Source organism: Vigna unguiculata, chromosome 11 (assembly GCF_037176805.1).
Source record: "Vigna unguiculata cultivar grain cowpea cultivar isolate G323 ecotype 2 chromosome 11, ASM3717680v1, whole genome shotgun sequence".
NCBI lineage: Eukaryota > Viridiplantae > Streptophyta > Magnoliopsida > Fabales > Fabaceae > Vigna > Vigna unguiculata.
The window spans coordinates 27236128-27259790 of NC_140802.1; the positions used below are offsets into that span (position 1 = coordinate 27236128).

Sequence of the window (23663 nt, forward strand, 5' to 3'; positions counted from 1 at the left end):
GTTTTTCCTGTAGGGTTGGGGTTCGTCTTGTTGTGTTTCCTCACATTTTGGTGCAGGTGAACTTCACATAATGGTTGATTTAATGGTTGTTGGCACGAGATTTTGGACGCGCGAGGTGTTGAGGTTTTGCGAACTGGCGAAGTTGCATTTTTGCTTGCTTGTGTTCTTGCAGGTTTCAGCCATTTCGGAATTATTTTTTTTAATTTTTAACGTATTTTATGCTTTGGTTGGTATCAGAACCGAGGCAGTAATGATGAGATATGCATCGGGTAAGAACCGAGGCAGAAATGTGGACTTTTTTACCTCGGCTAGATATGCCTCGGGTCTTAAATCGAGGCCAAATGACCAAAATAAATATAACTACCTCTATCTACTTGAGAAAACTAAAGAAGCAAAATATAGCTATGTGATCCTAAAAATAAGCCTAATTAGAAAAATAAGGCAATGAAGAAAGTAAAAACAAGATAAACTCTAAGCTATATTCAAACAACAACTAAAGACTAATCTAAAATACTTTCTACAACTTTAAAATAGCAAAATAAAACGAAATTTAAGGATGATTACTCAAAGAATCAAAACTATAAGAATGTACACTAAACCTAAAATGAACTAAATGAAATTAGTTGTCAACAACCAAAATATAACTATAACTATTTAAAACTAAAACAGAATATACCCTCTTAGAGTTTATGGAAGGACAAAAGTTTGATTTTAGCATGGCATTGATTACATGCAGAGAGGAAATATTGTAGGTCGGGTAGAAATATTTTGGTGACAGGTTTACGTTGATTTTCAGGGCCATGTGTCGTGATAATTAGCATTATCATATTTTTTTATCATTTATTATTTTTTATTATTATCTTTTTATATATTCTAGGTTTTATTTAATAAAAAATTAGAAAAGATAAGTATTGGATTTAGATATTTAATATTTGCAAAAAAGTAGAGATATTAAAAAATTAAGAAGAATATAAATTGAATTTGATTATGAAAGTTGTCGGCAATTGAAGACATCGATAAAGTTAGTTACTCCAATACAAGATCAAGTACAAAATCAAACAATTTAGTTACTCCAATACAAGATCAAGTACAAAATCAAACAATTTAGTTACTCCAATACAAGATCAAGTACAAAATCAAACTTCTGTCCTTCCATTCTAACAACATTGCCCTATCCTTCTCCACATGATTATAATGTTCCGAATAACACTTAAGCAGGCTCCTTATGACATAATTAACGCATGAACTCAAAGGATAATGAGAAAAATCGACCATTGTCACTTGCCTAATAGTTCATGTCTCTCCACCATTTCCTTCTCTTCAAAACCAACAATATTGACAAGGACAATGATATTTTGACTACTAAATTTTGACAACTTTCTCTTACAACATGAGGTGTCATCTTCTAAGTGATTTTGAAATATTGAGAATGAGAAAATGAAAAAATGGGAAACCACTCAGAAGATGCCACCTAAAGTTATAATAGAAAGTTGTCAAATTTTAGTAGTCAAAAAATCATTTTCCTATTGACAATACCTCGTGTCAGACAATGTTGTTCCACATTAATTGATGAAGGATTATCTTGTTTCCTTTTAGAGTTATGAATATGGTGACGTTGTTTAAGAAATTTTTTGAAAATTCCCACTAGACATTAAGATAGCATGCTATCTAGATGTGAAGGTTCATTTGTCAAGCTCATGAAAGGAAGAAGAGAGTTGGATTCAAGCTTAAACACACACGGCAATAACAACACTTAAAGAGCAAAATGAAAGAAGAAACAATAAAAATAGAAAGCATAGAAGATGAAGCATGGAAGAAGCACGCTACTCATAGGGGGGATCTAAGCCAACCAAGCCCTAGAGATGAGTGATGGTGCCGCTACTTGCAAGCAAGATAAGGCAAAGGTGAGTTCATTTCTAGGAAGGAGAGCTCACGGAAAAACAATGGTTGAAACACAATAGTTTAGCAACAAAATGATCAACCCTTTTACAAGACAAGGAGCACCCTTTAAATAGGAGTTCATAGGGGTCCTTTAGCAAATACAAAAACATGAAAAAGGATTAACTAGCAAACCCTAAACCTAATGTGAGAATGAGTCTTGGCCAAGTGAAGGGAGATGATTGGTGGAGGCATTCCCATGAGGATTCTAGGCCAAAAGAGGAAGGAGACCAAGTGACCTTCTAAGGCATAAACCACAAAGGCAAAAGGAGAAAAGGTACATGTCTACTTTTGCTTTTGCTTTATGCTTTTTGCTTTCCTCTCTCTTTCACTTCATCCAAGTGCTCCAATCACCAAGTACCACCTAGCCATGCTCTACTTTCTCTTAATTACCTACAAAACAAGACAAACAAGGATTAGCATGTTGGTTTAATTAAGTTAATTTAATCTTGGTCAAAGGTCAACTTTGGATCAAAGTCAACAAGTCAACCAAAATAAGTCAACTAGAAACCAACTTAGGGAATTCAAACTAAAGTAATGCAAAACAAAGATAAAGGTGATGGAATAGAAGACTCCCCTTTAGACATGCTTCTAGTGATCCTTCTTGAGGGAGCTTCTAAGAAGGTGGTCACGCCTTCATCATTAATCCAATCCTTGCTCTTTCTTGCAAGAGACACATCAATGGACTAAAAAAATGCCAAGCAGTAATCCAAGGTTTCTATAAATCTGTTGAAGAAAGGAGTGGTATTAGTGTTTGACTTTTGCTCAATGAATGTAGTCATCAACCGTGTGGTGGAGTTGCAAAGGGAAATTCATAGCCAAAACCTCACATGGCCAAATGTTTCCTCCACTTAATTAACATAAGGCTCTACGGTTGAAAGTAATCATTTTCGGTGACATTGATTTTCTATAATTACAATTACTTGAATTATAGTTATAGGAAGATTTTACAACACTTTTGAACATTTTACAACATGTTATTAATTTATAGTATTTTAGAGTTGTGAGAAATTGAAATATAATGATGAATTTAAATTGCATCGGCTTAGCTTACGCACGATAAAATATAAAATAAAAAATTTAAAATTCTTTACACAAACCAGACACCTGTAGAGTGGCATTACATTATAAACTATACAACTTATTAAAAAAATAGCCAGATCCAAGCCACAAATAGGAGAACAAACACATAACACACTTGATGTCATAATCAAAAATTGATGTTTCACATGCTGAGTAAACATACATCAAGTATTGTAACACTAAAGCTAAAATAAAACTACTCTGGTTCAAAAGCCAGGAATCATCAAGGATAAAATCAATTTCAACAAAAACGAAATAGAGATAGAATCAAATCCGAAATTTAAAAATCCCAAATCACAAGAGAAGAGGAATAATCAAACCCTAAGAATATGAAAATCCCAAATCAGTGCTTGAGAATCATCCCACTGTTGCATATATGGCAATTGGTATGCAAAGCATTAACGTTGGTCTGGTGCTGTAGTAACTCCACCATACAGAGCGTTTACGAAGACGTCGAAGAAGTAGATGTTTTGCCTACCGATGATGAAGAAAATGAACCCTCTCATTCTTCCGCTCTCGTCGTCAATATTGGCATCTCAAACAGCTGAGCTACTCCACTATTGATGCCCACTGTCACCACCATTGTGGCTAATTTTAAAAAAGTTGTTGTTCTCAATTAATTGGTGAAATCATATGTTAAAATCCTTAAGCGTAAGGAAATAATGTTTGGGTTAATCTTATGATGATGAGGTATGATATACATATGTGTACATATGTGATGGGACAATATGAATGCTCTGATAACTGTAAAGTCAAGATGGTTCTTTTACCAGAGGACTTTGTTGAGTCAGAGTAAAAGGGTTTCTTCCCGCCATAAGTCTTTAGCATGAACTTTGCAAGAGTGCCCTTACCCAATGTTTTGTTAAGTGGGTAGGGTTGTTTCTTGTAAGTCTATGGAAAGTAGGGGAAATGCCATTTCCAAGAGGCATTGTCACACAGGAAAGGAATGCTTGGTTTTGAGAGAACGAAATACCATTTGATATTACTTGGTGGGAACATGTTGATGATTGTAGGTTTTGGTTTTGGGAACATGTGATGAGTTGGTATTTTGGTTAAATTTATGCATATGTTGTGATAATGTAAGGTGGTTTATATGTGGGTGATATACTATTGTGTGATGGTTTAGTTGGTTAGCTCACCCTTACTTTTATGTGTGGTTGTTTCTGTGCGATGATCGTATAACGTGTATGTTATATGAGAGCTAATGTTCATGCAGATGCTAATGGTAAGACATAGCTATGAGGAGCTTAAGGGACAACTTTCTAGGAGTTTTATAAAAAGTATTTGAAAGTGGTTAATTTTGAATAAGGCAATTGTAATAGTTTGACTAGTTTTGAGTTTTGAACTTGTAATGAGCTTTGGTTTGAACAACTTAACCTGATTTGGTTATTTCATTAATGCTTTACTTGATAATAAAGTTTAATTTAAATTAACGTTTTGGAAAGTGGCTTTTGAAAAAAACAACTTGTAAAGTTTTAGCGTGTTAAATTGATTATAATTGGTTGGATTGATATAGTTTGAGTGTTGAATTTCTGTTGTCAAAAAGAGATGCAAGAAAATCTCATGGAGCATGTGGTATAAATGTTTATAGCAGTAATTTTGATGGCTTTAAACTTTGGCATATGGACCTTGGAAATATTTTAAAGATTCCTGATAATGAAAAATTAGGTGAATGATGTAAAAAGGAAATTCATGTTTTTATGGTTTATGGTATTGAGTTTAAGCTGGAAATTATTTGGGGTTAATTAGGAATGCTTGGTTTTGAGAGAACGAAATACCGTTTGATATTACTTGGTGGGAACATGTTGATGATTGTAGGTTTTGGTTTTGGGAACATGTGATGAGTTGGTATTTTGGTTAAATTTATGCATATGTTGTGATAATGTAAGGTGATTTATATGTGGGTGATATACTATTGTGTGATGGTTTAATTGGTTAGCTCACCCTTACTTTTATGTGTGGTTGTTTCTGTGCGATGATCGTATAACGTGTATGTTATATGAGAGCTAATGTTCATGCAGATGCTAATGGTAAGACATAGCTATGAGGAGCTTAAGGGACAACTTTCTGGGAGTTTTATAAAAAGTATTTGAAAGTGGTTAATTTTGAATAAGGCAATTGTAATAGTTTGACTAGTTTTGAGTTTTGAACTTGTAATGAGCTTTGGTTTGAACAACTTAACCTGATTTGGTTATTTCATTAATGCTTTACTTGATAATAAAGTTTCATTTAAATTAACGTTTTGGAAAGTGGCTTTTGAAAAAAACAACTTGTAAAGTTTTAGCGTGTTAAATTGATTATAATTGGTTGGATTGATATAGTTTGAGTGTTGAATTTTTGTTGTCAAAAAGAGATGCAAGAAAATCTCATGGAGCATGTGGTATAAATTTTTATAGCAGTAATTTTGATGGCTTTAAACTTTGGCATATGGACCTTGGAAATATTTTAAAGATTCCTGATAATGAAAAATTAGGTGAATGATGTAAAAAGGAAATTCATGTTTTTATGGTTTATGGTATTGAGTTTAAGCTGGAAATTATTTGGGGTTAATTTGGATTAATTTTTGGGTGAAAGGTGCATGAAGTGAATATGATTTCAGTGTGTGCAATTGTCTTGGATTTTGGTGCAGTAAAATTTCAGTAATAATAATAATAATGATTTGGTTGTGTGAATGCTTTGACTGAATGTAGTATTTAATTGCATTGGCGGTGTTGTATTGGTAAATTATGGGTATGAAATGGAAGGTTGGAAGGTAAGGAATAGAATTTTGTGATGTTGTATGCATAATGACGTAGTTTTTTGTATTTTTGGGTGAGTCTATGAGAGGTCTGGCGGTGGTTTTGGGCGTTGAGTGTTGGGCGGTGGTTTTTACGAGGCAAATGGTGTTGAGTGTTGGTCCTCCTACTTGTACTTCTTTTCTTAGTTTGAATGATATTCCACACTTCATAGTGTTAATGCATATACATTATGGTTTGTGTGATACTTTGTGTTAAAGGTGTGTCATAACATGATGATAATGCGTGGTTACTTATATGATTATGAGTCTTATCTGCATATAAGCATGGCATGGTATGGTGTGATGAAGGATTATCTTGCTTTCTTTTAAGATTATTGAATATGGTGTGAGTTGATTAAGAAAACTAACTAAAATCCCCACTGGACATTAAGATAGCATGCTATCTAGATGTGAAGGTTCCTTTCACAAAGCTCAAGAGAAGAAGATGATGGATTGATTCAAAACAAAAAGGAAATGGAAGGCACATAAACCATAGAAAGCCAAGAACAATTAAAGGAAGAAGAAAACATAAAATGAAAAGGAAAGGAATGGTAAAAATGTGAGAAACACGCCACTACAAGGCTAGGCTAGAACCCATAGCAACCTTGAAGATGAATGGATGTGTGCCGCCACTTGCTATGCAAGATAAGGCTTAAAAGTATTCACTCCCAAGGGAGGAAACTCTCACAAATGGTTGAGACACAAGAGTGTTTTTACTTCAAAATGATTAATCCTTTTACATGTATAGGAGCACCCCTTATTTTGAAGAGTTTAGGGGCCTCTAAGCAAATAAAAGATACCTAAGGATGTCTCTACAAAAACCTAACCCTAGCTTCTAGAAACTAGGTCAAATAAGGTTACAAAAAATGAGAGACAAAATAGCTAACTATGGTGTGTGCAAGGCTAATTTCGTTCTAGCACAAAAGGAGACAAAGAATGTGTCTCATATGTCTCCAAAAAGTGGCCAAAGTATTCTAAAAACAAAGGAGACCAAAGGTACATAGGTACACTTGCTTCATGCCTTTTACTTTATGCTTTATGCGTTTGCTTTACTCTCTCCTCCACATCATTTATGCTCCCCAATCACCATGTGCCACCTAGCATTGCTTTCTTACTCCTAATTAACCTACAAAACAAATAAACATAGATTAGCATGTTGGCTTAAGTCAAGTCAACTATAGTCAACAAGTCAAACCTAGTCAAAGGTTAACAAGTCAACTAAAGTTGATTCAACTAAGTCAACTTTGGGAATCAAAAATAACAAACACAAATAAAAGGGATGAAGGATTAGTGAACTTCCTTTCTAAACATTCTTAGTCTTCTTAAGCATGTGCCTCCATCCTTGGTTGGGGTCAATCCTTCATCATCCTCCCCTCCTTGGAGAGAATTTGACCACAAATTTTTAAGCCTTTGTAGATGGAGTTTGACTTGATTTGGGGGAGGATTTGCGCCTCCCTTTTTTGAGCTCTTGTTCCATCCTTTCTAAGGATATTACCCTTAGCTTTGGTTAGGCTATCTTTATTTTATAGAGTACTCTTCCTCTCTTGCTTGTGCTTTGGACCTCCTTTTTGGCTTGAGAAGAGAAGGAAGGGTGAGGCACATCTTGCTTTGGAAGAATTTTTTTGTAGGCAAGTAACACCTTAGTGAAAGCTTGCCCGTTTTCTTTTTCTTCTTTATCTTTTCTTATTATATTTTTATCCTTATTAACTTCTTGAGGTGATAGAGGTTGTAAAGTGGTCTTTTTCCCATTTATGAAGAAAATGTATTGGTTGGTATGACCATCATGTAAAGTTTGTTTATCAAATTGCAATGGCCTACCTAGTAAGATATGTGTGACTTCCATGGGAACAACATCACATAACACCTCATCTTTGTAGCTTCCTATAGAGAAGTTAATTAGGACTTGTTTATTGACATCTATTTCCCCCTCTTTACTTATCCAAGCAAGCTTGTAGGGCTTAGCATGAGGAATGGTCTCTAAGCTAAGCTTTTCCACCAACCTTGTGCTAGCTACATTAGTACTACTTCCTCCATCAATAATTAGAGAGCAAACCCATTTGTTAATTTTGCATCTAGATTGAAAAATGTTTTCTCTTTGAGTTGGCTCAAGCTCACTTTGATCTTGACCTATCATGCGCCTTAATAACATAGGGTCTTTCTCAAAAATTTTAGTTTTACTAGAGGAAGAAGATTCTTTTGAAAGAGAATGGGGAGATGAGTGTTCACATTCAACATCATTACTCTTCTTTAAGATCATGGTCCTTTTGGTTGGGCAATTTAAAGCAATGTGATTATAACCCAAACATTTAAAACATTTAATGGAACTTGATCTTTGAGAAGTGGAATGGTGAATGTGATCACTTGGTGACTTACTTTTACTTGTTGGTTCTTGATGAAGGTTAGAAGGGAACTTATCATGTTTCTTTTTATCCTTTCCCTTCCATGAGTGACTAAAGTAGTGGTTGGGTGAGTAACTCTTTTTTGCCTTTCTTTTTCTTTTCAATTGAATTTCAATCCCAAGGGCAAGTGTGAAAACATTTTCAAGAGTGGAGTACTCATACAACTCTACTTGATCTTGTATGTCTCTCCTAAGACCACTCACAAATCATTTTATTTTCTCTTTGTTAGTTTCTTTTATTTCAACCCTACGCATTTGAGACTCTAATTCTTTAAAGTACTCACTCACACTCATAGGACCTTGGTGAAGCCTTTGGAGCTTGAAAAGAAGTTCCTTCCTATAGGAGGGAGGAACAAATCTAGCGCGCATAAGAGTTTTAATGTCCATCCAAGAAGCCGCGGGTGGCCCTTGGTCATAATTCTTACAAACTTTATGCCACCAAGTATTGGCATACTCCAAAAATCCTAAAACTACTAGATCAACTTGTGTTTGATCCTTTACATGATTTTCATTGAAAATTTGATCAACTTTAGCTTCCCAATCAAGGAAGATTTTGGGATCACTTCCTCCATAGAACTTAGGAATCTTTGGAGTTTGCTTCTCTTGTGATGGGTTGCGCCTAGAATGCCCTTTTTTCCTAGCATCTCTTTCTTGCTCTTTAGCTTCAAGCCTTTGAATGTGCTCTTGGATTCTTAGGTCACTTCGCTCCTTGTCTTTTCTCAATTGTTCAAAGGCCTCCTTCCTAGACAACTCCAAATCCCGAAGCAATCTCATCAATGTATTGTTTTTGTTTGGTGTAGGTGCATTTGATGAACTTGCCATGATTCCTATCACAAAAACACTCAAATTCGAGACAAAATAAATGGATTAGAGGTTAGACAACATGAAAAGCGAGACCAAATCCAACCCAAAATGTAACCCAAGTCTTTAGATCACTCTTCCAAAGTAACAAGGCAAGGCTAGCACTCAAAATCCACCAAAGGAGTGAAGCAAACACTTTTAAAAACATGTTCAAAACCTTTCAAATGCAAGACAAGTGATTCGGCCACAACACCCTAAGAGTTTTAAGAAAAGAAAACTACTAAGACAAAACAAAGAACACCTAGTAACAAGCAAGAAAAGCACAAAAACAAGGAAAGCTAAACTCTAAAGAAGAAAAGTTTGAGACAAAACTTTTAAAAGGACTAAAACAAGAAAAGCACATTTTAAAGACTATGGAAAGTACTTGACAAGCATCTTCAAGTCTTAAATCATGCATACACCCAGAAAGATCCTAACCAAGTTAAAGCATGGAACTAATTAGCCAATATCACCCAATTCTCAAGTATGAAAACTAGTAGCAAAACACCTAATGAAAAACAAACTTTTAGTTCACCAAGGAGCAAGGTTGCTCTCGGTTTTTAGGCAAAAATTGGTGCAAAAGTTTCTTCTTTCACAACTAGTTTTATAAAATGGTGAGAAAGAGTTTTAGGTGGCTTGGACACTTAGTTCCTCTAGTTTTAGGCCAAAATCAATTTCATGGAGCTTACATCAAGCAAGACATAAAGTGAAAGCAAGATTCAAATACTTGGAAAAACAATAATAAGAAAACTTCAAGTTAACATATGACATATGACTCAAGCAAAAGTTAGGCACATTTAAAGACTCAACATGACATACACAAAGACAACATGTAGCTATCATGCATTTAAACTCATGGATTTGAGGCTCAAAGACTAAGCATCCAAAGACATGTTATCCAATCACATTTAGGAGCTTAAAGAGGTGCAAAAACCGTAGTCAAACTTCAACAACAGAACCTGAAAATGCTGATTCACGTATTCTTGGCAGATCTGACCTTTGCTCACTAATTTGATCATAACATTCTCCACAGAACTCCAAATGCGTTGGTTCTTTTTTTTTTTCTGGAAACTAGACTCAAAAAGCTTTCTTTTGACACCAAAAACGTAATTTTTGGACTGTTGGTGCAGTTTAATGTTTTAAAAGCGTAATGGAAGTGGATTTGTGTGTAATGGAAGTGGATTTGAACCATACAACGATAGCTACAACAAGACAAGATTAGCATATGAAAAACACCATATTCAAGATAACCTAGGCTCTAGATACCAAATGATGAAGGATTATCTTGTTTCCTTTTAAGATTATTGAATATGGTGAGAGTAAAGCAAAGGCACAAAAACTTGTTTCATGCCTTTTACTTTATGCTTTATGCCTTTGCTTTACTCTCTCATCCATATCATTTATGCTCCCCAATCACCATGCGCCACCTAGCATTGCTTTCTTACTCCTAATTAACCTACAAAGCAAATAAACATAAATTAGCATGTTGGCTTAAGTCAAGTCAACTATAGTCAACAAGTCAAACCTAGTCAAAGGTCAACAAGTCAACTAAAGTTGATTCAATTAAGTCAACTTTGGGAATTAAAAATAACAAACACAAATGAAAGGGATGAAGGATTAGTGAACTTCCTTTCTAAACATGCTTAGTCTTCTTAATCATGTGCCTCCATCCTTGGTGGGGGTCAATCCTTCATCATGGTGTGATATTATTGATGCATGAGTGTGATGAGACATGGTTATACTTAGGTATGAATGTAATGAAAAGTTACTCTGTGTGATTGTATAAGGGTTGCACTTGGCTAGGGCTCTCAATATGAGTAATGGGAAGTTGTATACTTCATCGGGGCTCAATATGAGTAATGAGAAGTTGTATACTTCGCTGGGGCTCTTGCCATGAGTAATGGGAAGTAGTACACTTCATCGAGGCTCAATACTAAAGTAATGGGAAGTAGTACACTTCATCGAGGCTCGTTACTAGAGTAATAGGAAGTGGCATCTTCGATAAATTACGTGTGAGAATTAGTTGGGTGTTTAATTACGAGATAATGCCATTCATGTTTAATATCACTTGGTGGTAATATGGTGATGATTAAATGTTGTGGTTTTAAGAACATGTGATAGTTGATCATTCGGATGAGCTATGATATATTTTGGTAGTGCTAGGTGTGTTGTAGATTGATGTACATTGTTATACGGGAGTAGATGTTGATGCATATATAGTTGGAGAAGCCTAAGTTGTGATGAGCTCGTGGGGAAGGTTTAGGATTTTTTTTATCCTACGTGAACATTGATATTCTTTATTAACATTCATTAATCTCCTCACACACTCATCTCTTTCTCTACATTCACCTCGTTCACATATACTACTTTTTTTCATCCACATTCTTTTTCTCATCTTCTTTATCCACAATCATCTTCTTCATCTACAATCATCTTTTTCATTTACACCCATTTCCTTCATTAATTATAACTTCTTCTTTTTTTTTTATATTTTTTTGGGTTAAATATGTTTATGGTCCTTTAAATTTAATGAAAAATGGAATTAGTCCATCTTCGAAACTTTAGACCAATTTAGTTCCCCATCTTTAAAATCTGGGTGAATTTAGTCCTTTTAACCAATTTTTTTTTGTTAAGTTTATTTGACGTTTTAAACGTGTTTCTCAATTAACATTGAAGCGAAAATGAGTTAAACGATGTAAATAACTCAAATACTATCATGAAACACGTTTAAAACCTGAAATAAACTTAAAAAATATGGTTAAAAGGACTTAATACACGTATTTCTAAAATTGGGAGACTAAATTAGTTCAAAATTTTAAAAATAAATTATTTTCCATTTTCACTAAAAGTTAAGAGACCAAAAATATATATAACCATATTTCTTTTGTATATTACTGAACATTAAGTACTATACAATTTTTTTAAGTTCTTATAATCATTAGTGTCAGTCAAAACAATATAAATTAAATTAATAGCCAACATTATTGTTGATCAAGCCAATGCTAAACTACTTTAAATAAAATATTAATTTAAAAAGTAATGATGAGTTAGCATGAACTAAGTCGATAGTACTAAGAATCGGCCTTCCAAAATCAATGTCAATAAACTAATGTTCATGATTTTAGAATTGTACATGTGTGTACGAAGTTTAGATTTTCTTCTTACAAATACCAAATAATTGTAAATAAGGACAACTCCTTGAAAACGTTTTTTTTATAGACCTTCAAAATTTGATGATTTCTTTTACATTTTCTTATTTTATCGTTGGCAATCACATGTTTACATTTACTGTAAGGCCTATTTATTTTCTGCCTTTGTTTTAAAGGGCTACCCCCAAATCAATTGGGCACAGGGCTGACCCATAGGGAACCAAAGACCCTAATCTGCCATAACACCCTCATTTCATTCACTTTCAGAAAAACAATTCCCTTATTCCTTCCTAGAGCAACTGCGAACTCTCTGCTAGGGTTTGCCACCACCTTGGTCAAGCAAGCTCAACCTCATTTTCTTGCTCCATTCTCTAGCTCATACTTCTCCACTCTCGGCATATTCTCGTATTTATAGTAGGGTTTCATAGTAAGCTCATTTTCTAAATATGTTCCTCTATCTTGTCCAGTTCACAAGTCCATTCTTAGATTTATGGTGCTCCACTATTTAGAGTCGAGGCATTTTCTAGCTATTTCCAGGTAAGGGAAGCTAAGGCTTACTCCTGTATTTCTATTTTCCTATTTGTCCTGCTATTATTATACTATTCTATGGTTGGTGTGATATTATGAACGCATGGAATACCTTGGTATATTGGTTTGGGATCATATGTGTGGCTGTTGTAGGGAAACAGTGATGAGAAGCTAATGCTCTCGCCCAACCGAGCCTGTCTCGCCCAGGCCAGACTTGTAAAAACAGGCCAAGTTCACACTCGAGCTCTCGCTAATGCAGAGAGCTCTCATTTAAGCGAGGTGACTGTAAACCCACATTAAGACACTAATTGTTGGCCAATTAAGGGAAAAAGAGAGAGGTTTTGTGGCTGTTTTTGTTGGATAGGTAGAGGAATACGAAAATCAGAGTAAGGTTGGTGTATTGAGTGAGGCATTGAGGCTGAATTGAGGAGAACTAAGGAAGGCTATTGGAAACAAGGGAGAACCAAGGGCTACTCAAGTTTTAAGCAAAGGAAACCAGGTTAGGGGAGTTCCTATTGGTTGTTTTAATTTTAATTGTATGTAATTGCAATGTGCCAAGGGTTTGGGATTGCATATTCTGATTTTCTCTGAGTTTCATTTGGGTTTCTGGAATTTTCTAGAAACTGCCTAATGGTCACACGTAACCCGCCAGGCGACACAAGCTTCAGACCCAGTTTTCTAGGTTTTCTTCATGAAACGCCTGACAGTAAAGGATGATCCGCCAGGCGACACAAATTGGGGCTGATCAGTTTTGGATTGCTCTAGGTTTTTGGGTTATCCGTGATGTTGTCGTGATGATCTATATGCATGAATATGAATTTTTATGGATGAATTTGACTACGTTAATATTTATATGTTGAATGTAAGAGTATTGCATTAAATTGGGGAAACTAGGGTTTCTGTTGGGGTTAAAGCATGGTCTAGGTCTATGATTAGTGCACTGTTTTTAGTGAAAAGATATAAAATGAATGAAGTATGAACTTTTTTATGATGTGTGCATTTGAAACTGTATCGATATGATCGTGGATGCAGGAATTGGGATTGTTTGGGGTCACGAAGGGTGCGGGAGAGATCTGGCAGAACCTAGATTGTCATGATTCGCCTGACAGCACCTAGATTGCCGCCAAACGACACACCAGTACAAAGGATGTCTTGAGTTGACTTTGTGAGTTGTGCACGTTATGGTTTTACAGGTGATATTCTGCATGATTTGGGTTGGTTGGTAGGGGTTATTCATTTGAAACAGGTGAGGGAGTACATTACCATGCATATAAGGGAGAGGGGAATGGAATTAAATGCATGAATTAATAAAAAGTGTTCTTTGACAGAATGTGATGAATTGTATGCGTTGAAATGTAATTATGTGTTCTCTGGAGTGTTGATATATTTTGGAGACCATAGGTATAAATTGGTGAAATAAAGTAGTCATGATTGTTTACTTTATATCTCAGTATAAAGCACAACTTGAATTATGAAAACTGTTATGAAATGTAATTATTCGATTGAAGTGTGTGAAAGTGCAAATTAGTTTTATAAACATGCCTAAATGAATGAGATTGATGCACATGATGGTGTAGCTTGTATGTTCACCATTTGTATGGTTTAAGGTGTATGTACAATGTTGACAATTTTGAGGCATGTTTCAATTAGTAATTCAAGGAGAATAAATTGGACATGAAAATACTTGATTTGGCATGAGTTATTTGGATATATTAAGTCCTGGTTATAATATTATGTATGGAATAGTATGATTGTCATAAGAATAATGCATTGTATGCTTGGGGTCTCTTAAGATCGGATGAAAATGTCAAAAACCAATAGCATTGTGCTACTGGTATGGCGCCTAGCGACGCAGGGCGAGCCGCCAAGCGATGGAGTCCCAAAACAATGGCCATTGTACGCGCGTGGCGCCTGGTGGCAGGGAACAAGTCCTGGAAGTAGTTTGGCGCCTGGCGACGCGAGAGGGGTGAGCCAGGTAGTGAGGGTGCGACAATACTTCTGGAAGGCGCTTGTGCCTTGCGGTGTGAGATGTTCGCCAGGCGGTCTAGAACCAAATTTTGCCAAGCAACGTGAGAGGGAATGAAGAAGGATGTTGCATAGTTTGTATCAGCCTATTTGACATGTCAGAAGGCAAAGGTGGAGCATCAGAGGCCCGGTGGAATTCTATAGCCCTTGGAGGTACTAGTGTGGAAATGGGATAGCATCTCGATGGATTTCGTGACCCATTTGCCATGAACTTTTAGGGGGCATGACACCATCTGGGTTGTAGTGGATCAATTGACTAAGAGTGCCCATTTCTTGGGGTGAACTTGAGGATGTCCATGGCCAAGTTGTCCTAGTTGTACATTAAGGAAATTGTGAGGCTGCATGGAGTGCCCTCGAGCATTGTATCAGCCAGGGATCCACAATTGACATCACGGTTTTGGGAGACCTTGCAGAGTGCTTTGGGAAGCAAGTTGACTATGAGTTCAGCCTATCATTCCCAGACCGATGGTCAGTCCGAGAGGACGATTCAGTCGCTTGAGGATTTGTTGAGGACGTGTGTACTAGATCATCTGGGTGCTTGGGATGAAGTACTACCTTTGATAGAATTCACAACAACAACTTTCATGCAAACGTTGGCATGACGCCATATGATGCTCTTTATGGCAAAAAGTGTAAGACTCTTTTATGTTGGTATCAGGATAGGGAAGCAGTATTGGTTGGACAAGAGTTGTTAGAGCAGACTACTGAGAAACTGATAATGGTGAGAGATAGGATGCAAGCCTCTCAAAGCAAGCAGAAGGCCTATGCGGACCGAAAGAGGAGATCTTTGGAATTCGCAGCTGGAGATCATGTGTTCTTGAGGGTAACCCGAAGCATTGGTGTGGGAAGGGCTCTTCACTCAAGGAAACTCTCTCTTAAGTTTCTTGGTCCCTATTAGATCTCGAGGACGATTGGGCCGGTAACTTACAAGATTTCTTTGCCTCCTCAGTTGGCAAACCTCCATCCAGTATTTCACATGTCACAACTGAGGAAGTACGTATTCGATCCGTCTCATGTGTTGGAAGAAGAGGATGTACAGATCAGGGAGGATCTTACTATGGAGGTACCACCAGTTGCTTTAGAGGATAGCTGAGTATAGGAACGTTGAGGAAAGCCAGTCAGTCTTGTCAAAGTCATCTGGGATCGGAGGACAGGTGACTCTACTTGGGAGTTAGAGGAGGATGTGAGGAAGTCGCATCTGCACCTTTTGAGATACTTTCCAAACCTCTTGACAAGGAGATTCAAGTTCTCACTTTCACTTGATTCAGCAACCTCATCCTCGAGTTCCTCATTCTTCTTAGTGTTAATCTTAAAGGCTATGTTCTTAACGTTTTTCTCACTTGACTCAAGCTCATTAAGCCTTTGCATCTCAATCTCATGCTCCGTAAGCTTACCAAACAATGCAGTTGTAGTCAAAGTGGATAGATCTCTTATTTCTGAGATGGTTGTGACCTTTGGTTGCCAAGATCTATCAAGACACTTTAGCACCTTGATGTTTAACTCTTCTTTGTTAAATTCCTTACCCAAACCCCTAAAATGGTGCTCTAAAATGATCAACAAACCTCTCTTTCGAAAATCACAACTTTTATAGTCAAACTGTTGCAAAATTCAACAGGTTGATTTTCAAATCAATCGATTGATTTCACTTGACTTAAGTGAAATTAGTCGATTAAAAACTAAATCAACTTATTGAATTTTTACAATTTAAGACTACTTCATCCAACCTTTTAACATGTTGAAAAACCATTCAGCAGAGTAAAAGAGACATTTTAACCTGTTGCAAAACCAATCAACAGATTAAAAGATATCTAATTAATGCTATAAGGTCTACAACATGAATTACAAATTTAAAATCCACTTTCTAAATTATTTAACTACATGGAGAGCACACGTTCCAGCCTTGAACAACATGAGTATCATCAAATCTCCTTTCTTTCATCAATGTAGGCTTCATTCCAATGGTAATGGCTTCAAGATAGTTCAAAAGAGCTTCATTAAGTCTTCATCAAATCTTCAAGAAGCAAACCACCTTGGCTTCTCATGTCAACAGTTAATGGGCCTACGGCCCAATAACAAGGACACCTGCTTGGCACTATCACGCATTGAGGCTTTCTTTGTGATTCAGACTGAACCTGGAAGTGGCCCAATTCCTCCATATGTTAGCATGACCAGCAACACATTCTTTCTCCACGCATCACCCATATGTAGCCAATCACGTGTTAATCACTTTGCTTCAGCGGCCAAATCACAAGGATCACATGCTTCTTCAATTGATTTTCCAGCACATCACACAGATCTTACCCACACCTCTTGTTGTGCAGCACTAGCTGTTTCCTTTAATTTCCGCATCACGCTCCTTTCATAGCTGTGCTAGGGTTTCTAACCTCACACGTCTAATCCTTTTTCTCAAGAGGCGCAACTGGCTTTTCTCGCCTCAAGCCATCACGCATTTCTTTTTGTAAACCTTTGTAGGTTTCCTTGCCTCATGCACTCCACCGTATCAGCTAAGGTTCTGTTCACGCCTTCCATACATAGTCGTTAGGGTTTCCTTTCCCTAACTCTTTGTCATTAGGTTTGTGTTAGATGGCATCCACCCTCCTTTTCCACTTGCTTTTCTGTTTGCTTTGGCTGCCCTTCAATCTATAAATAGTGCATGCCAATCTCTTATAAGGAAGCTTTGATGAATGTTAAATTGGTTGAGAACACTCCCACCGTTCGTCTTAGCTCACCCTTCCCCTTTAGATGAGGATTTCTCCTCCTAGGGTTTACCAAACCAGTGAGAAACCAGAGAGATTGAGTGTAATCTCCATATTTGAGTCTTCTACTGCGTTTTCCCTCGCCTTTCGCGAGTTTCAATCGGTAGAACACCGATAAGAGAGGCTTTCCGGCGAATCCCGTGACGAAGCAATCTCAACATATAAGGCCCAATTATTTTCTGCCTTTATTTTAAAGGGTTGCCCCTAAATCGGTTGGGCCTAAGGCTAACCCATAGGGAGCTAAAGACCCTAATCTGCCTTAACTCCCTCATTCCATTCACTTTTAGAAAAATAGTTCCCTTATTCCATTCCACGTAAGTCATTCTCCAACTTATACTTCTCCTCTCTGGGCATATTCTCGTATTTAGAGTATGTTTGGATTCGTATGTGTGGTTGTTGTAGGGAAATAGTGACGAGAAACTAATGCTCTCGCCCAAGCGAGCCTGTCTCCCCAGGCGAGACTTGCAGAAATAGGCCAGGTTCACACTCGAGCTCTCGCTCAAGCAGAAATCTCTCATTTGAGTGAGGTGACATCTCAAGGCATGTCGCTGCAGTTTCAGCCCAGGCAAGGGACCTCACCTTTAGGCGAGGGGTGGCCTCGCTCCAGCCAAGAGGGCTCGCCTAAGCGAGAACTCGCATAATCATCAGCTCTCACTGTTGGCAATCTCACCTAAGCGAGGGTTTGTCACTTGAGCGAAAGAACCCTTTCACCTAAGCGAAAGAACCCCTTCGCCTGAGCGAGGGTTCCTGGCTTGAGTGAAACTGATGCAAGTGTTTGTGTGGTGCCTGTTCTGTCTCATGTCTTTGATTGGTGATTTACTGTATGATTCTATTTCCCTATTAAGCATAAATGGATTCAGTATGCATGTGTTAAGTGATCTATGCACTGCAAATGATAAGGTTGGCATGATCGTGGTATGAATTATGAATGAAGAATTGGTGTTAAATGTTGGCATGACTTTGGTATATGTGATAATATATACTTGGTTGTTGTAACATGAATTGTATGTGGTTAGGACGTAATTCCACGATGGTTTTGTGGTGGTGCCTCATTGGTTAGGATGTAATTCCATGAGTCTCTAGGTGAGACCTCATGGTAGTGCCTCAGTTGGTCGGGACGTAATTCCATGACCCTTATTAGTGGGAGTTCATGGTGGTGCCCCATCTATATAATTTAGTAAGGATTCAAGGTAAGGTTGCATCCTAAAACTCTAAAGAGTCAGTTAATCTCTCATAAAGCGTACTGACTCTAGTGGTGAGAGTAGCAGGAGGTCTAGAACTCATTAAGGACTAACCTTGTGTGTGGAGGATGAGACATTGTAACAATTAGCTCGGTAGAGCAGTAAAAGCCACCACAAGTGCAAGCATCCGCTAAATTTGACTAATTATATGTATCCAGATGAGTCGCGTCTAAGTCTTAGTGTATTGTGTGCAAGTCATAACATGATTGGTTGATATATATACATGTTGGAATATGAAAGTGTATGTCACAGTATGATAAACTATTTTCTACTCTAGCTTACCCTTTTGCTTGTTTGTGTTCGTATGTGTGGTTTTCTCCTTTTTGCGATGATCATCAATTTATTGATGTGAGCAGATGCGAGAACTCTCCGTGGTCATCAGGGTAATGGAGGTTCTGCTACATAGTCTGCTTGGATTGAATTTTTGTTTATTTGGGCTTTTCTCTAGGGTTATGGCCTATGTAGTGTCTTGTGTCTGGGTTTTATTTTGTATTATTGTTGATCCTTTCCTTTACTTGTTTACTGGCATCGTGATGCCCTAGTTCAACTATGTTTTGATTGGATAACTGTAAGGAGTATAGTGTAAGACCCTATTATTTTATAACCCTTAATAAAAAGGGCTGCCCCAAAATCTGATGGGCCAAAGAGCTGGCCCAAAGGATAAAGTTGGTCCGTAGTTGCCCTAACGCTTCCACCCTCTCATTCTCACAGATACAGCTGTCAACTCTTTTTCCCCTCTCACGGAGAGCTCTGCTAGGGTTAGGTTTATGCCATCTTCAAGCTAGCTCGAAGCTATTCTCTACTCCATCTCCTCTATTCGTTCTTTGAGCTGTTGTGTTGCACACTTGGCTACCGAAGCCCCTTATTCCCTTTCCAGGTAAGGGAAGCTAGAACCCTAGTGTCTGGTGCAATGTTGTTAGTTGTGATGGTGTCCTATGAATTTTCGTGTTTATATGTGACTGTGAGTGTATGGCATGATTTGTGTGGTTGTTTGGCCATGAGCTGTGTTGAGGACAGTGAAGAACAGTGGCGAGACCTGTTAATCTCGCCCAAGCGGGCCAGTCTCGCCTAGGCGAGATGAACAGGGAGCTCGCCTAGGACTTTTGTGCTGAAGGTCGCCCAGGCGACCAGCTCGGCTTTTTGAGCGAGCGAGCATCTCGCCAAGCGAGAGAGGTCTCGCCTAAGCAAGATCTCGCGTGTGCTCCTGCTGTCTTTTTCGAGCCCTCGCCTAGGCTAAGGGGGCTCGCCTGGGCGAGATCACCTCGCCTGAGCGAGACCCTCCAGCCTGAGCAAGGTGCTGGGCGAGACAATGCAATGTGGGATGGTTTTCTTGGTGTTGTATGGATAATGCTTGCTTGGCTTTGAGTATGGTGCTGAAGGTTTAATATGAATGAGTATGATAGGGTAATGCAAGTCATGAATTATGTATAATGAGTTGACATGAGTTTCGCATGAGATTGTAATGAAATGGTTGGTATGAAAGAGGCATGATAACTATATGATTTGGAAGTCCGTGGTACATGGATGGTTTGTGATGAGAGGAAATGAGTTGGGCTTGGAACATGAAAGGCGTTGGCTTAAAGGTTGGTACAATTAACGTATACATGCATGGTGAATATCATTATTGGCTGCGTGGTTATGTTTTGTATGTGTCAGTGCATAATTCCTTGGGGTCTCTAGGTGAGACTTCCGGGGTCGCGCTTCAGTGGTCGGGACGTAATTCCATGGCCCCTGTTAGTGGGTGTTCATGGTGGTGCCCCATCTGTATAACTAGGTAAGTATTCAAGTTAAGGTTGCATCCTGACACTCTAAGGAGCCAGTTAGTCTCACTTAGAGCGGACTGACTCCTGTGGTGAGAGTAGCAGGAGGCCTGAAATTCATTAAGGGCTAATCTTGTGGTGAGAGAAAATTGATTCATCGTAACACTTGTAACACATAGCTCAGGGTCGAGCAGCTTGGGGGTGAGCAAAGGTATCCACCACAAGTGCAAGCATCCGCTGAATCCGACCAAGTTATACGAATCTGGATAAGTCGAGTCGAGTCGTAGTGTATTGATTGAAAAGTCTTAACATGCTTGGATGTTGTGTTGGTATTGGATGGTGAAAGCATATTTAACTGTATGATAACATGTTGTTGGCTCTAGCTTACCCTTTTCTTGTTGGTTGCTTTGTATGTCGTGTTTCTATCTTCGCGATGATCATCAATTTATTGATGGGAGCAGATGCGAGGGATAATCGTGGTCATCGGGAAAGAGGTGACTCTACAACTTAGTTTTCTTGGAACATCTTGAGGGCTACGACCTATGTATTTGTCAGTTTTTACTTATGTTGTGTTTCCAGCAGACTGTTTATGATGCTCTTTAGTGTTGGTGGCACCGTGGTGTGCCTTAGTTGTAAGGCCTCATGTTTTAACTCCAGAACTGCACTATTATATTATGATCATGTGACGCTTTCTTTTAATTACACTCATTAATTAATTTGGACGTTACATATAGGCTTTACTCTAGGACCTTGTTTCTATACCTATTTTGTGTAATCTTACATTGAATTATATTATATTTGAATGGGACGTTACATTTACGAACTCTTTACTTCTCTTATACATTTATTTCTCGTGCTATCTATTTTTTCTTCCCGTATACATTTTTTTTATCAATTTTTGCATTTATAATTTTTTTCGTTTACAATTATTTGTTTACTTATTCTTTCCATTTTCTTAAATGTTATTTAGTTTAAATTTTCCTCTCCATGATTTTACATAACTTTTAAGCATTTTACAAGCTTTGTTTTTTTATTTTTCTTATAATTTTACAAGCTTTATTTATTCTATATTTTCAAGTACTTCAAATGTTTCAAATTATCCATTAGTTGATTTTTTTTTTTCTGCACATTGTGTTTACGTTATATAAAGAGAATGAAATTATACTATCAGAAACCAAATTTTGATAAGTAGAAATAGAATCAATTTGTTTAGTATATATTTATCTTTGATTAATTTAATTAAAAATTATATTTACTCGTTATCTTAAAAAAAAAAGAACTCAAAAAAAAAATATTTCATTCATTTTCTTTAAAAGTTTTACTAATCAATTCTTATGTTAAAACGATGCAAAACTTAGATTGTTAGAGAAAAATAAAAAAGAGGATTACTGGAATCGGTTAAATTAAAAAAAAAAAAAAAGAAGATAAAAATCTAGAAGTTATTCTCTTTAGTGGAGTAAACACGGCAACAAAAGAAGTAGGGCTTTCATACTAGCTTTTATTAAAGAGGAACAAACATCTTGACCAAGGGGAAGCAAATAAAAATCATGAATGCTATTTGATGATCATAGGCGCAATTTTTGGAAAAGCTAAGTGGGAGAAGTTTCAATGAAAAAAAGGCAAAAATTACATATAGGAACTTTTATATAAATTATATGATCTACGCCGAAAGAGCCAGAAAAAATGAAACACGTTTAATGTAATATTAACTTTATATAATTCTTCGGTGTTTGTATCGAAAGACTCCTGTCCTTGCTTTAGTTTAAACTTCACTTTGATTTACAAAACTTTTTACGTATATACAAGCTTTCTTTTTTAATGTTTAAAAAAAATTATATTATAAAGTCAGTGTCAATTATTTTATTTATTCTAAATAATCAACTATCTAAAATGTTTTAAATTATCAATTCTTTAAAATGTTTCAAATAAAAATTGTGCTTACGTTATATAAATATAATGAAATTTATTATTATCATATAGGCGAACCCATATTTTATAAGTAGCATTTCATAAAAAAATTGTGTTTAGTATAAATATTTATCTTTAATTATAATTTAATATATTTAAATTAAAAATTATATTTAATTATTATCTTAAATAAAAGGAACTCAAAATATTATTTTATTTACTTGTTTAAAAATTTTACTTATCAATTTTTATATGTTCATTAAAACTTAAACGTAAACGGACGTAAATACTCATGTAAGTCGTGGATGAAATATGTGAGCAGAATGTAAAACTTAGATTGTTGAAGAAAAATCTGAAAGGAGTATCGTTGGAGGTTGGGATTTTTCAACTGTCACTTAATATAATATTATTCCTGTGAGCAGTGACAGATCTTGAGTCAAAATTCTGGGGATGCCAAAATTTTGGTTGAATTACTATTTTGATTTATTTTTTTGTCCAAAAATATCTTATTGATCCTCTAGTTTTTTTAACCTTAAATTGGTCCTGAATTTTTAAAAATTGATGTAATTTGATCATTTTTGTTAAATTTTTTGAAACAAAGTAAGAGGATTTTCGACCTACAATGGACTGAAATAGAATACCGAGGTATAGCTGATAGTTACATTGCAGAAGAAGATTTGGTGTGGTCTAGGTTCTTGTCTTCTTTCAGGATTCTCTTAACTCCCAAAGAGGTAAATCTGTAGCATTTATCATTCTTGTTTTGTGTAAAAATAAGTATTTCATATTTTAGTCTAATATTGTATCATTTTCGGAATGCAGTCTACAATTAGCTTGGATCCTTATTTCCACCTATTCTGGGAAAAGAAAACAGTTTTTGACCAGGAGATGGAGTTTGTTGATCCAAATTCTAAAACTTTCAAGTTTAAGTTTCATGTGACCCCAAATGCAACAACGGTTTTTCATGGTCCGATTCGGAAAATGTTCAAATACTATAATCTGAAGGATGAAGTCTACTTGCATATGAGTTATGTATCGCTCAATGTTTTCTTAATTAAGTTATTTTCAGTGGAAGGAATCGAGATTGCCTATACTACAAATGCAGCATCTTGTTCTGGTACTGCAAAAAACCTTGAAGATGTTCCAGAAGATGATAGTGACAATTGCTTAATAAAATGTTTGACTGCTTATGATGTTGGTGAATCGTCGCTGGTAAGACTTAGTTTTATTTATTACAGTAAATTTATTTCATCTTCTATAAAAC

General features: G+C 36.6%; 1 protein-coding gene across 1 annotated transcript; it reads left to right on the plus strand.

Moving 5' to 3' along the window:
- Positions 1 to 14832: 14832 nt before the first annotated feature.
- LOC146881676 (uncharacterized) lies at positions 14833 to 15830 on the plus strand. The gene is made up of 4 exons (XM_085669300.1): positions 14833 to 14890; positions 15107 to 15285; positions 15396 to 15560; positions 15687 to 15830. The coding sequence occupies exons 1-4, from the start codon at positions 14833 to 14835 to the stop codon at positions 15828 to 15830; spliced, it is 546 nt and encodes a 181-aa protein (XP_085525426.1).
- Positions 15831 to 23663: the final 7833 nt, after the last annotated feature.

Bases quoted from the DNA above. Each gene is read 5' to 3' on its own strand.
- LOC146881676 (XM_085669300.1), top strand. From the start codon at position 14,833: ATGTCAGAAGGCAAAGGTGGAGCATCAGAGGCCCGGTGGAATTCTATA. The intron at 14,891-15,106 runs GTACTAGTGTGG...GCATTGTATCAG, and splicing joins GAATTCTATAGCCCTTGGAG to CCAGGGATCCACAATTGACA. The intron at 15,286-15,395 runs GTACTACCTTTG...TGTTGGTATCAG, and splicing joins ATCTGGGTGCTTGGGATGAA to GATAGGGAAGCAGTATTGGT.